The 13,702-nt window shown below is 40.8% G+C and overlaps 1 protein-coding gene across 1 annotated transcript in view; it reads right to left on the bottom strand.

The window, feature by feature from the left end:
- The window catches only part of TMC7 (transmembrane channel like 7), a 50,981-nt gene that overhangs the window by 18,704 nt on the left and 18,575 nt on the right, over positions 1-13,702 (bottom strand). Inside the window, exons 4-6 of the mRNA XM_052635484.1 lie at positions 10,812-10,979; positions 7,128-7,210; positions 1,085-1,230 (exon numbers count right to left, since the gene is read on the bottom strand). Of these exons, the coding sequence (XP_052491444.1) occupies positions 1,085-1,230; positions 7,128-7,210; positions 10,812-10,979 (397 nt within the window). The remainder of the gene's footprint in view (positions 1-1,084; positions 1,231-7,127; positions 7,211-10,811; positions 10,980-13,702) is intronic.

The following is a 13,702-nucleotide window of genomic DNA, read 5'->3' as shown; positions in this document are numbered from 1 at the left end:
TTGGAGACAGTAAGCCGCCCATCAGGAATGTGTGGCTCTCCTTCCATAGCGTAGCACAAGTGCTGGGAAGTGGCTGCCAGGCAAGGACAACATTTCTCAGCCTTCGCTGCAGTGAGCTGTGATCATGTGACTAAGCTATACTGATGGAATGTGAGTAAAGTCCATCACTCTCAGGCTGAGCCCAGAAACACCTTCCGTGTGATTCTCCTCCAAGGTCGTTTTCCCTTCCAGCCCTCCAGAGGAACAGGAAAGCCACACGTGCAGACGACGGCTAAACTTCAGTCAGCCTGAGCTCTGGCAGGACTGAGAAGGAGTCTTCTACACTAACCTGCGCCCACTAAGAACTTCACGTAAAGATGTTCACGTGTAACTTTCATCGTGTTGGGCCACTGTAATTTCGGGGACAGTTGTTTGTTAAAGTAACTTAAAATAATTAATATTCCTCATTTTTCTTGGAATTGACATCTCCCACTAAAATATCTGTCCACCATGGGAAATGCCACAATCACATATGACCCTAACCCACTGGCCACAACTGAAGGGTCAGGACTGGGTGCCTGAATGAAGCAGAGCCAATGAGTTCCTTCAGAGGATTTCTGAGCTTGTGACCCTGGGACTCCACACAAGGAAGCTGCCACCAGCAGAATCAGAGATGCAAGAGCCCGTGCTTTGAGTTGTTTTGAATCCATCCTTGTCCTTCCTGTAATCTGGAGTTTCCTCTCTTCCTTGGTTCTCTCAGCCACTCACTACCCCTTTATCCCAGTTAGTCAGAGTTGGGATTCTGCTACTTGCAACCCAATAGAGACCTGTTAGCATACACACCAGATCAAAGATAATGCTGAGGGAATGTATTCAATAGTGATTGACTGAAAACTCCAGGCTGCTACTCCAGCTCCCAAATGCTGCCTCCATTTCCTCCAGGTCTCCACAGCCTCCAGCACGTTCACAAATCTTTTTTTCCATAAAGCCCACCCTTGGATTCTTCTTATCCTTTGGGCAATGGCTCCCAGAGTCCACAAATCTCCAAGAGACTCCAACCATCAAGAGTAATTCAAAAAGAACACAATGACAAGATAAACTGTACCTTTTCACTATCCAAACAAGGCTCAGAGCCAGGTAGGCAATGGTGCTTAACAAATAAGCTAGAGGCAGATCATAGGTGAAATTCTGAAATTTCACCCCATCAATGGTGTAATGTCCATAAAAGAGGTAGGTATCCTCCAGGAAACCCTGAAATAAAGCCAAGGGCATGAGGTCAGATTGGTGAACTGACTGCAGGAAACCAGGAAACCAGTCTCCACCTCAAGGAATTCACATTCCAGTGTCATTGTTCATCCCTGAATTCCCAGAGACTGGAAAAATTCCAGATCTGTAGCAACATGGATACAACTAGAGATTATCAAACTAAGTGAAGTCAGAAAGTCAAATACCACATGATATCACTTGTATGTGGGAGTCTAAAATACGACACAAACAGAATCATGAATATAGAGAGCAAACTGGTAGTCAAAGATGAGGACGTTGGGAGTTAGCATATGTAAGCTTTTATATAAATAATGGATAAACAAGCTCTGTGCTGTACAGTAGGAATATATTATAAAAAAAATAATGTACTGGACTTCCCTGGTGGTCTCGTTCTTAAGACTCGCACTTTCAACACAGGAGGCATGTGTTCAATCCCTGGTCAGGGAACTAAGATCTCACATGCCACACAATGCGATAAAAAAAGATATATATACACATTTATACAAATATACATATAACTGAATCACTTTTCTGCACAGCAGTAATTAACAACACTGTAAATCAACTAATATTTCAATTTTTTAAAATTAATTTTAAAATTTAGACCAATTAAAAAAAATTCCAGAAGTATATAGCTGCTCAATTAGGGTTTGGGAAATAAAGCACAGATAAAGTCTGAGCATTGAAAATACATAGGGGTACAATCCAAAAATGAAATTAAGGAAACAATCCCATGTGCAATAACAGCAAAAAAAATAACATCCTTAGGAACAGATTTAACAAATCAAGTATAAACCTTAGATTCTTAAAACCATAAAACATTGTTTTAAAAATTAAACAAGAACTAAGTAAATGGGAAAACATCCCTTGTTCATGGATCATGAGATCCATGGCAACTCTCCCCAAACTGGTCTACAGAATCAACACATCACTATCGGAATCCCAGCTGGCTTCTATGAGAAACTGCTAAGATAATCCTAAAATTCATATAGAATTGCAGGGGTCTCAGAATAGCCAAAATAATCTTGAATGAGAAAAATAAAGTTGTAAGACTAACATATCCCAATTTCAAAACTTACAACAAAACAACGCTAACCAAAACAATGTGATACTAGGGTAAGAATAGATGTCTAGGTAAATGGAATAGAACTGAGTCCAAAAATGAAACCCATACATCCGTGGTCAGCTGATTTTTGATATGGGGGAAAAAGAGACACTGCTGAGACAACAGGGTGTGCACACACGCTTGGTTGCTCAGTCGTGTCCAACTCTTTGTGATCTGCCAGGCTCCTCTCTGGATAGCCACATGCAAAAAATAAAATAAAGCAGAGCCCCTACCTTACCCTATCTATAAATTTTAACCTAAAATAGACCAAAGGCCTAAATGTAAAAACTAAAGCTATAAAACTCTTAGAAGAGGACAGAGAGTTAAATCCGCATGATTTTGAATCTGGCAATGGATTATTAGATATGACACCAAAAGCACAAGCAATAACAGAGAAAAGAAACTGGACTTCATAAAAAATAAAAAACTTTTGTGTTCCTAAGGACACTATCAAGAAAGTGAGACGACAATCCAGAGAAGGGGAGAAAATATTTATAAATCATATACATGATAAAGTATTTGTATCTATAACATTTGGAGAAGGAAAGGGCAACCCACTCCAGTATTCTTGCCTGGAAAATTCTATGGACAGAGGAGCCTGGAGGGCTACAGTCCACGGGGTGGCAAAGAGTCGGACACGACTGAGTGACTGAGAACAGCACATCTAGAATATTGAAAAAAAACTCTTATAACTCAACAATAAAAACATAGATAATCCAATTAAAACTAAAAAAAAGAATCCAAACAGACATTTATTCTAAGAAGATACACAAAAGACCAATAAGCACATGAAAAGATGATCAACATTATTCATTAGAGAAATGCAAATCAAACCACAAAGAAATTCTACCACACACAAATTAGGGTGACTATAATCAAAAGGCCAGGTAACAGCGAGTGCTGGCAAGGATGTAGGAGACACATCAGACTTATTCAGCGCTAGTGAGGATGGAAAGCATACAGCCACTGTGGAAAAGTTTGGCAGTCCCTCAAAAAGTTAAACATCTGACCCGGTGATTTCCACTCCTCAAAGAAGTGAAAAGATGTGTGCACACAAAATCTCGAACATGAATATTTTTAGCGTCATTATTCATAATAGACAAAAGGTGAAAACCATCCTGATGTCCATTATGACTGTATAAACAAAATGCAGTATTTCCACACGATGTACTCTTACTTGGCCACAACAAGGAATCAAAGACTGACAGAAGCTCCAACGCGCATGAACCTTAAAAATATGCCAAGGAGTTAGAGACAAAAGATCTTGTATTATACGATTCCACTTACAAGAAATGTCATGGATAAGCATTTCATAGAGACAGAAGGTAGATTAACGGTTGCTTAGCATTGATTAGCGGAATTGGTAGGTGATAATGGGTACAGGTTTCTTTTTCAGGTGATAAAAATATTCTAAAATTGATTGTGGTAATGGCTGCATAACTCTATGAATATACCAAAAACCAGTGAACTGTACACTTTAAATGGGTGAATTGTACAATATGTGACTGGTACCTCAATAAAGCTATTATCAGAGAAAAATATAACAAAACAACGCCCCCTCTCCAAGCCCAAAGGAACCCTATGAGAAAATACAGCAGAGAAAAGTCCACGACTCTTATGGTGGGAATAAATGAGTTCACCTCAGACTCCTCCTTGAATAGCAAGGATAGAACATTCTAGGAGAGTGAAGAAGGAAATATACAGAGAAGAGAAATAGTCTATGTAGCAACTAGATGTTTACTACAGTATTGTTTAGAAAGGGGAAAATGGAAACAATCTGAATGTTCATCAATCAGGGACTGGCTAGATCATGAAAAATCCATACTGTAGAACATTAAGAAGCCCATATAAGTGCATAAGAAAGGTGGAGAAAGCAATGAACCATGGCGTGAAGGGATTAGTGGTCTCTGGGAAGAAGTAATTTAATTTTTCACTCATTAAGTCTTATATTTCTGATGTGTTAAAACCACGTATTCTTATACTGAATAGTTAAGTAAATTTTTAATAGTAAAATAAAAAATGTAGAAACACAAGACTCCGTATTTTTTTTGTAACTGGGGCACACAGGCCATAAAACTTGCCCAACTACACAAAGCCTGTCTTTATTGCCCTGGGTTGGTATCAGGACTGTCCTCAATCAAGTAGCATAACAGGACAAAGGTCCACTGGGCCCGGAAAACAGTTTCTCTGGTGTGATCATGAGCTTGGCTCAATTGTTTTCAGCAAAGGCAAGCCACTGCTTAATCTGTGGCCAGCTCCCTCCTGGGCCTATTTAAATTTAAATTTACATGTGACCTGATAAAGGTTATTAGCTAAAACTACTGTAGACATCATAATACATGAATGTATCAAAAGGTTGTACATTCTCAAGTGTATATAACACTATATGTCAATCAGATCTCAATTTTTAAAAAACACACACAAAAGATGTAAGAATGCTACTTACTTGCTGTGTTGAAAACTGTGTTTTTTAGTGACTAAATGTGACAGGCATACTCTACTACATTAGTCAAGATTTTAAAACCTCAGGACAAAAGGTGGTTGTCAAAGCGCTACATGCTCAGTATGCTCAGAATACTTTTATTTTAGTCAGTGCATGGGATGTCAATTCTGTAATGCGTGTAGAAAAGTGTTTAAAAGTCAGTGTGAGAGAAGTTTGTAAGACTGCTACAGACTTGCAACACACATGGAGAAATGAATCCCAGTATTTCCACGAGTGGATGTGACAGTCGTTTTGTAATATATGTAGAAATGTTAAAAAAACACTTGTAAGAAATACGTTCAAGTAGCATTTGCTTACTACATAGAACATCCTGTAGCATGAGTAGGTGCTCTGCTCATTCCATAAACATGAACAGAAGTGTTTAAAAACACATGAAAACTATGTAAATCTGCAACTTGCTTGCATAGGTGAGAACCGTGACATCACAGGGAATGTACGTGATGGCCATTCTGTAATGTGTGTTGAATGGTTTTTAAAACACCTATTGAAAACAAATAAGTTGAAATTGAAATGAACAATAAAATTAAAATTCAACTTCTTGGTCACAGTAGCCACGTTAACTCAAGTACTTAAGAGTTAGTGGCTGTTGAATTTCACAGCATAGATTCAGAACATTCTCATCACTATAGAAACTTCATTCCTTGGGGCAGGGCTATTTTTCATCATGCGTAATTTACTGAATATTTATGATCAAGTGCATCTAAGTCTTCTATAAAATCTTTTCTATGATGAAGTGTGCGGAGCTCCACAAGGAGAAACTTCACTTATGGGATATGACCAAACCAAATGGGGCTAACCGCAGTTCTGGGATGTGATCTCACCAGCGTTTACCTCGGGTGAGTCACTGACTTGCCTCTCTCCTTGTATAGTTTGCAAGTTTGAGTTTTCCAATTTGTGCAGTGGACATTTTAACACCCACCTGACAATTCCTCTCAGTTGTTCTAAGGAGAACATGAAAGCAGAGATGTAAGAACCACTTTTTTAAAATTGAACACAGTGGGCAAATTCGAAGCTTTCTATTTGTTAATTTAGAAATGTTCAATGACACGGCATTTTAATACCAGTAACCTTCAGAAAGATATTTTAATATAGTTGTGTTTTCCATGGGGTCGCAAAAGACAACGACAATTACATATTGTCCACTTAGTGACTAAACAACAGTTTTTAAAAACATGTAAAGAAGTGGTTCTCAACCTGGGGCAATTCCGTGCCCCAGGAAACATCTGGGAACGTCTGGAGACATGTTTGGTTGTCACAGCTGTGGGGCTGCTACTGGCACTGAGTGGAAGGAAGGCAGGATGCTGTAATGCCCCCCAGGGCACAGGACAGGCCTGTAATATAGGAGTATGAGGTCCAAGGCTGAGTAACCCTATCCAGAAGGCAGAGACAGCCACTTTTCATGGGCACTCTTATTTGCTGAAAAAAAGTGGGATTAAAAAAATGAAAGCACACACACAAAAATCATTTTTTAGAGTCAAGAATAAAAAGACAAGAAAACCTTTGGAACTATCATAGGAAGGATGACATTAATTCCATTTCAGAGCATCAGAGTTAACATGGGATTAACAGTCTTTCAGGGCTTCCCTAGTAGTTCAGATGGTAAAGAATCTGCCTGCAATACAGGAGACCTGGGTTTGATCCCTGCGTTGGGAAGATTCCCTGGAGGAGGGCATGGCAAGCCACTCCAGTACTCTTGCCTGGAGAATCCCCATGGACAGAGAAGCCTGGCGGGCTATCGTTCATGGGTCACAGAGTCGGACACAACTGAGTGACTAAGCACACATCTCAATAGTCTTTTAAGAGATTTCATGGGACGTATCTGTGTGTGCACAGTTGTGTGTGCGTGTGTGTGGATGTTGTGCACGTGTGCACCACACATGCTTGTGTGTGTAATTTCTGGGGAGAGGAGTCATAGCTTTCATCCAGGTGGTCTAGGACTACAAAATGTTAAGGTTTTTCAACATCAGAGAAGTTAAACACATTCTATCTGGGTTTATATTCACTGAAGCTTCTGTCTATAGGGGATCTCAGATTTTGTCACAGGTCAATAAGAAGGTGGCAGGCATTAGGCAAGAGCCAAGGGTTGAAAGTGACAAAGCACTTTTCCTGTATATGCAGGGGTGGATGAACTTCATCCTTGCCGATAAGGTCACTGCAAATACTGCTTTTATAACCAATACTTGTGTCAACACTCATGTTTGACTCTCACTGCAGACATTCAGAAACCTATTTCAGTACTGAGGATCCAAATCCAGAATTATGTTAAATACTTACAGTGCCAGAAAGTAAGTCTATGATATAACTGTAAAAGTAAATGAGTCCAGAACTACTTATTGGATACACTGTGCATTGAATATCTGTAAAACACAAAAATAAGAACATCAGTGGAAACAGCCTCAGTCTTTAGAAGCTTATCATAATTTGTGTATATATGCATGTATATGTAGTCATATACAGTTATGTATAGCTGTGTTTATGAATCTATTTGCAACCCAAACCCCAGTGCACCAAGTACAGTACCATTCTCCCCTTTCACTATTCTAAGTATCTAGGGATATACGTTTCTCTATACATTTTGTATAAGGGTCTACTACAGTACAAGTTTTCTGACTATATTGGTATTTTATGTTTTGGAGTTCATGTTTGCACATGTTTTAGAAGATGTGGCTGATATAATTATTATTGCATTTTAAGCATATCCAATTTTAAAAGATATCTAAATTAACAAGCTGTTTCACTCTAAAAAAAACACATATTTACCTATGTAAAACTGATCAAGAAATTTTCTGAACACCAATTTTAGTGACACTACGTTGTGCTTGATCAACTAATTCACTTCCTTTGTATCAGTCAGCTATTGCTGTGTAATAAATAGCCCCAAGTCTCAATGACTTAACCTCCAAAAATTTATTTTCTTCTTCATGGTCTGCAGTTTGAGAACATGAAGCTCTTTCAGGATAAGCCAGGATGGATACCAGGCTCCCAGGTACATGGAGGTCTTCTCTGTATGACTCCACTCAGGGGACAGACTCGAGATGCAATGGCTATCTGGAGGGTGCTCTCTTCATGACTCTTCTTATAAGGCAGGCCAACCACATAAAGCCATTTCAAGCTAAAATTCCACTGGACAAAACAAGTCACATAGCCACGTGCAATATCAGTGGGGTCAGAAAGTATTCTCGGCCCACAGTGGGAGGCTCTCCAAGTCACAATTACAGGAGAGTGAAAAACTGGGGAAAATAATCCAATCTACTACCCCTTCTCTGGGCCTTAGTTTCCCCTTTGTTAAAATAAGAGAGTTGAACCAGTTTCTCCAAGGCCAATCCCAGCTTTTCTATTTTATAATTTTAATGTGAGTGCTTATTTATTTACTCAACAAACACTTCTTAGTTACTATGCATCAGGTAGATGCTGGAGATAAAATGATGAGTAAGTAGAAGTTACTGCCTTTGAAAAGCTTACCATCTAGTGGGAGAAAAAGCAAGTAGGAGTCAGGTATATGTAAGGTACTCAAATGCTTTATGAACACAGTATTAGAGGTAAAGAGGAGGGAGATAGTCACTCTGTTTGGGAGCAGAGTCAGGAAGATGGAATGAGATGGCTGCTTCTCTGCTGTCACCCTGTCCCCAAGGGCCAAATTTGGCCAGAGGCCTCTTTTTGTCAGTACTGTGTTATCAGAACACAGCCAAGCTCATTCAGGACACCTACACATGGTCATTTTTGTGCCATCATGGCAGCACTGAGTAGTTGCAACAGAGACTGTATGGCCTACCAATCCTGAAATATTGACTGTCTGGCCCTTCCCAGAAAGTGTGCGCACCAGTCACACTAGGCTTCTCATGGCTCCAATATGCTGAGTTATTCTCATCTCTGAACCGTTGCAGCTGCTGTTCGTCTGCATGAAGATGCTTCCCCAAGTTCTCCAGTGGAAGCCTTCTCCTTGTCCTGCTGGGCTCACTTGTCTTCACAGAGGGCTCAGGGGACCCCTCCAGTGTCCTGGTGTCCAGCCTCTCAGTACCCTATCCTTTCCCCTCCCCACAGGCAAATTCATCCTTCATATGCCTCGTCATGCGATCCCTTCCTAACCCCCATCCTTTGCTAGAGGGCACTACATGGACTCAGGTGTGGTATCTCCTGCCAGGACCTGAATTAGGGCCTAGCACACAGCAGGTACTCAATAAACACTAAAAGAATGAAAAAGGGAAGGAAGGTAAGAAAAAGAAGAGAGGGACTTCTGATTCTTTCCTGAAGGCACAAAGTCTAGTAGGTAAGTAAAAAAAGAAAAAAAGCATGCATGGGAGGAGGATGTAGTCAAAGGAAATAATGAGAAAGCAGAGACTCGTGGCATCCACGCTCAGAGTTCAGCTCCATTTCCTCCAAGAGGGTGGCCTCCCTCTGCCCAAGGCCCTGCTCACAGCTGAAGGGACCACTAAACAGGCAGTGGTGCCCAGTGAGACAGAATGGTTTTCAGTTCTTCTAGAAAGAAATAATACTAAATAAATAAATAACAGCTGCCATTTATTAAGCACTTTCCATGGGCAAAGCACTGTATTATCTTATTTAATACTCATTTAAAAATTATGAGTATGGATTAAATAATCATTACTTATACTTAAAATTTTTTCCATATTGAATAATATACTTTATATTGTTTTTAATTATTTATAATCTAAATAGTAAACATTTTTAATGACCCAAGTATTAAATAGTATTAGCTGAATAATGAAATAACTGTCTCACTATTTATATCATCACTTTCTACAAATAAGGAAAACGAGGCTCAGACAGTCTAACCAACTAGCGGAGGTGGGCCTTGAAACTGAACCCAGGGTCTTCCCATAGCAGCAGGTGATATTTATCTGCGAAATGAGAATTCAGCATCGGACATACAGTAGGCACTCAGAGTCAGGATTTCCACGTTATTCTCATTCGATTTTTAAGTGTCATAGAGTTAAAACAAAAACAAATGTGATGAAGAGGAATGCTGAGGGCCACAGAAGTGACTTTAGAGAGAGTTCTTCTGGGGAAGGAGTCATGTGATGGAAGCAAAACATGTCGAGCATTCAGTAAGAAAACACAGCCCCATTACTGCCACAGAGTCTGGCAAATTACTAGTGTTTAATGAATGGCAGCCTGAGCATCACCATTCTGGGAGACAAAAGCCTGAAATAAAGTCCCTGGAGTAGACTGTATTATGTTTACTAAATATTCCACTTTCTACCCTTCACTGCTTCTCCCAAATGCCTTGCTGAATCCAGGAGTGGCGAGTGACTTGCCCTGGCTAATAAGATGCGGTAAAAAGGATGTGTGTCATCTCCAGGCAGAAGCATTAGGAGCCAGCACATGTTTGCCACGACCCTTTTTTCTCTGGACATCGTGACTGCCAGTGGTCTGAAGAGAGGCTGCTCCATCAGCCTGGGCTCCAGAGAGGAGACGATGTGGAACAAAGGCACCACCAAACCATGATGGACACACAGTGTGAATAAGAAAGAAACTCTGTGGTTATCAGACACTATGCTATGGGGTCATTTGTTTCTGCAAACAGCCTAGCCTATCCTAATACAGTCACCCAAGACTTAGATTATAAAGACCACTAGAGAAAGAAGCCGGAGAAGGCAATGGCACCCCACTCCAGTACTCTTGCCGGGAAAATCCAATGGGCGGAGGAGCCTAGTGGGCTGCAGTCCATGGGGTCGCTAAGAGTTGGGCATGACTGAGCGACTTCACTTTCACTTTTCACTTTCATGCATTGGAGAAGGAAATGGCAACCCACTCCAGTATTCTTGCCTGGAGAATCCCAGGGACGGGGGAGCCTCGTGGGCTGCCATCTATGGGGTCACATAGAGTCAGACACGACTGAAGTGACTTAGCAGCAGCAGCAGCAGAGAAAGAAGCACTGTAACTAGGTACACAATGAAAAGAACACTCTTCATGGCAAGCCAGGCCTCTTATACTCACCCACGTCTTGAGATGGAATGAGAATAAAGCTGCTGTTGGTGATCTTGTATCTGGTGAGCAAGACTGGGAGCAAAACCACCAAAAAGATGATCAGAAATATCACCAAATTCAGCAACACCAGAAATCGTAAGAAGGAGAAGTAGGACTGAATCCCAGTGCCAAATTTCCCTGGAAAAAAGAAATTCAGAAATCACTGACCAGGAGTATTGACCCAGTACCCACTGCAGGTTCAGTCAGCCACGGAGGACTGAACTGAAATTGGAGGATCTTGGTGGGGGGACGAAGGATCATTTTATATTCTCCATTGTTGGCTTCAAGGCTCTATTTCCTAGTGATTTAAACTTTCACATGTAAATCTACAATCAATTATAAATTAATAATTTGAAATGGTGTGAGGGAGGGGTCAATATTTACATTTTCTCATAGCAATATGTAATTAATTCAGCATCATTTATTGAAAAGGTGAACTTTTCCCTAGTGAACTGCAGCAGTACTTCTGTAATTGACTATATACTTATGAAGGCTTCCCAAGTGGCTCAGTGATAAAGAATCCACCTGTCAAGCAGATGACATGGGTTCGATCCCTGGTTTGGGAAGATCCCCTGGAGAAGGAAATAGTAACCCACTCCAGTATTCTTGCCTGGGAAATCCATGGACAGAGGAGCCTGGTGGGCTACAGTAATGGGGTCGCAAAAGAGTCAGACATGAATTAGTGAACAACAACAAATATATTCATGGACCTGTTTCTAAATTCTCTCTTCTGTTCAGCTGGTCTGTCTGTCTATCCTAGGACCAACATCAGACTCTCCAGTCACTGCAGACTTAAAACAATATTTGATATATGGTGCTCTAAGTCTTAAAGCTCTCTTCTTCCTCAGGCATCCCTGGTTCTCTGCATTTCTATATAAATATTAAAAATCAGCATATGTGTTTTGCACACATACATATGTGCAAAATGTGCTGAGATTCTGACTGAGATTACATGGAATATATAGGTCAGTTTGAGAACAAGTGACATCTTTATAATATTGAGCCTTTGAGCCATGAACATGGTATATATATAGGTTAATTTCTCTCAACAACATTTTATAGTTTTCTGTGCACAATTATTTCACAGAGTTCTTTAGATGTATTCCTAGGTATAATGATACTATTGTGTAACTTATTTTTTAAATGTTTGTTGCTGTATATAGGGAAGCCCTGGTGGCTCAGTGGTAAAGAATCCACCTGCCAATCCAGGAGATGCAGGTTCTGTCCCTGGGTTGGGAAGATCCTCTGGAGGAGGAAATGGCAACCCACTCCCGTACTCTTGCCTGGAGAATCCCACGGACAGAAGAGCCTGATGGACTACAATCCACGGGGTCACAAAGAGTCGCAGGTAACAGTGACCAAGCACACACGCTGGTATATAGAAATACAATTAGTTTTATATACAGCTGTTACAACTAGCAACATTGCTAAATTCACATCAGTGCTAATAATTTGTCTTTTTTGTTTTCTACAAATAAATCATGTCATCTGGGGAAAAAAAGACAACTTATTTCCTCCTTTCTGGTCATTGTGTCTTTTTAATTTCCCCCCCAATCATTGTATATTGGCTAGGACTTCTGAGATGATGATGAATAGAATCTGTGATAATTATCAACCTGTTCCTCATTCTCAATCTTAAGAGAAAAGCTTTCAATATTTCACCATTCATAGCTCAGCTGGTAAAGAATCTGCCCGCAATGCAGGAGACCCTGGTTCAATTCCTGGGTAGGGAAGATCCCCTGGAGCAGGGATAGGCTACCCATTCCAGTATTCTTGGGCTTTCCTTGTAGTTCAGCTGGTAAGACCCTGGTTCAATTCCTGGGTAGGGAAGATCCCCTGGAGAAGGGAAAAGCTACCCACTCCAGTATTCTGGCCTGGAGAATTCCATGGACTGTATAGTCCATGGGGTTGCAAAGAGTCGGACACGACTGAGCGACTTTCACGTTCACTTCATTTCACCATTATATATGATGAAAATCTCCAGAAAGGTGGCCTCTTAACAGGAGAGGAAGCTGGGCATGGTGGCTAAAACCGTGGGCTCTGAAGCTTCATTGCCTGGGCTCAAATTCTGGATTTGCCTTATCTTAGAGAATGAACTAGGGCAAGTATTTTAACCTGAGACACACAGATGATAAATGCCGACAGTACTTTTAAATGAAGGTATATAGATTATTTTTTAGATACAGTGCTATTGTTCCATAACAGACTACAGTATAGTGTAATCATGACCTTTATATGCACTGGGAAGCCGACAAATTGTGTGACTCGCTTTATTATCACATCCACTTGATTGAGGTAGTCTGGAACCAAACCTGCAGTGACTCCTAGGCCTGCCTGTGCTGCGCTGTGCTTAGCCGCTCAGTCGTGTCCGACTCTTTGTGACCCCGTGGACTGTATAGCCTGCCAGGCTCCTCCGTCCATGGGATTCTCCAGGCAAGAATACTGGAGCGTGTTGCCATTTCCTTCTCCAGGGATCTTCTTGACCCAGGGATCGAACCTGGGTCTCCTGCACTGCAGGCAGATTCTTCACCAACGGAGCTACTGGCAAAGCCTGGTCTGTCTGTACCTCATCCCAATTCTCACCATTATGGGGAAGTAAGTGTGTAAGGGCCATGGCTGCCTCTGCAATCTGATAAGTCCTACTGAACCCCATCTTGCAATAATACTCTTAAATGCACAAAATACAAATGGTTATTTGTCCATATATCACAATATTACAAACTAAATTGGTGATAGATTAATACATGAACATCTTCATTAGTATGCAAAAACAAGACCTAGTGGGAGATCTAATCACTGCTGTAATTTCAAAGTCAAGACGAGCACGCGTGCTGTTCCCGGACAACTGCAGCACGTAGAAG

This window comes from Budorcas taxicolor, chromosome 2, assembly GCF_023091745.1.
Source record: "Budorcas taxicolor isolate Tak-1 chromosome 2, Takin1.1, whole genome shotgun sequence".
In the NCBI taxonomy this organism is placed as follows: Eukaryota; Metazoa; Chordata; class Mammalia; order Artiodactyla; family Bovidae; genus Budorcas; species Budorcas taxicolor.
Note: the sequence above shows the minus strand (reverse complement) of the source record. Positions and strands in the feature narration are given on the sequence as shown.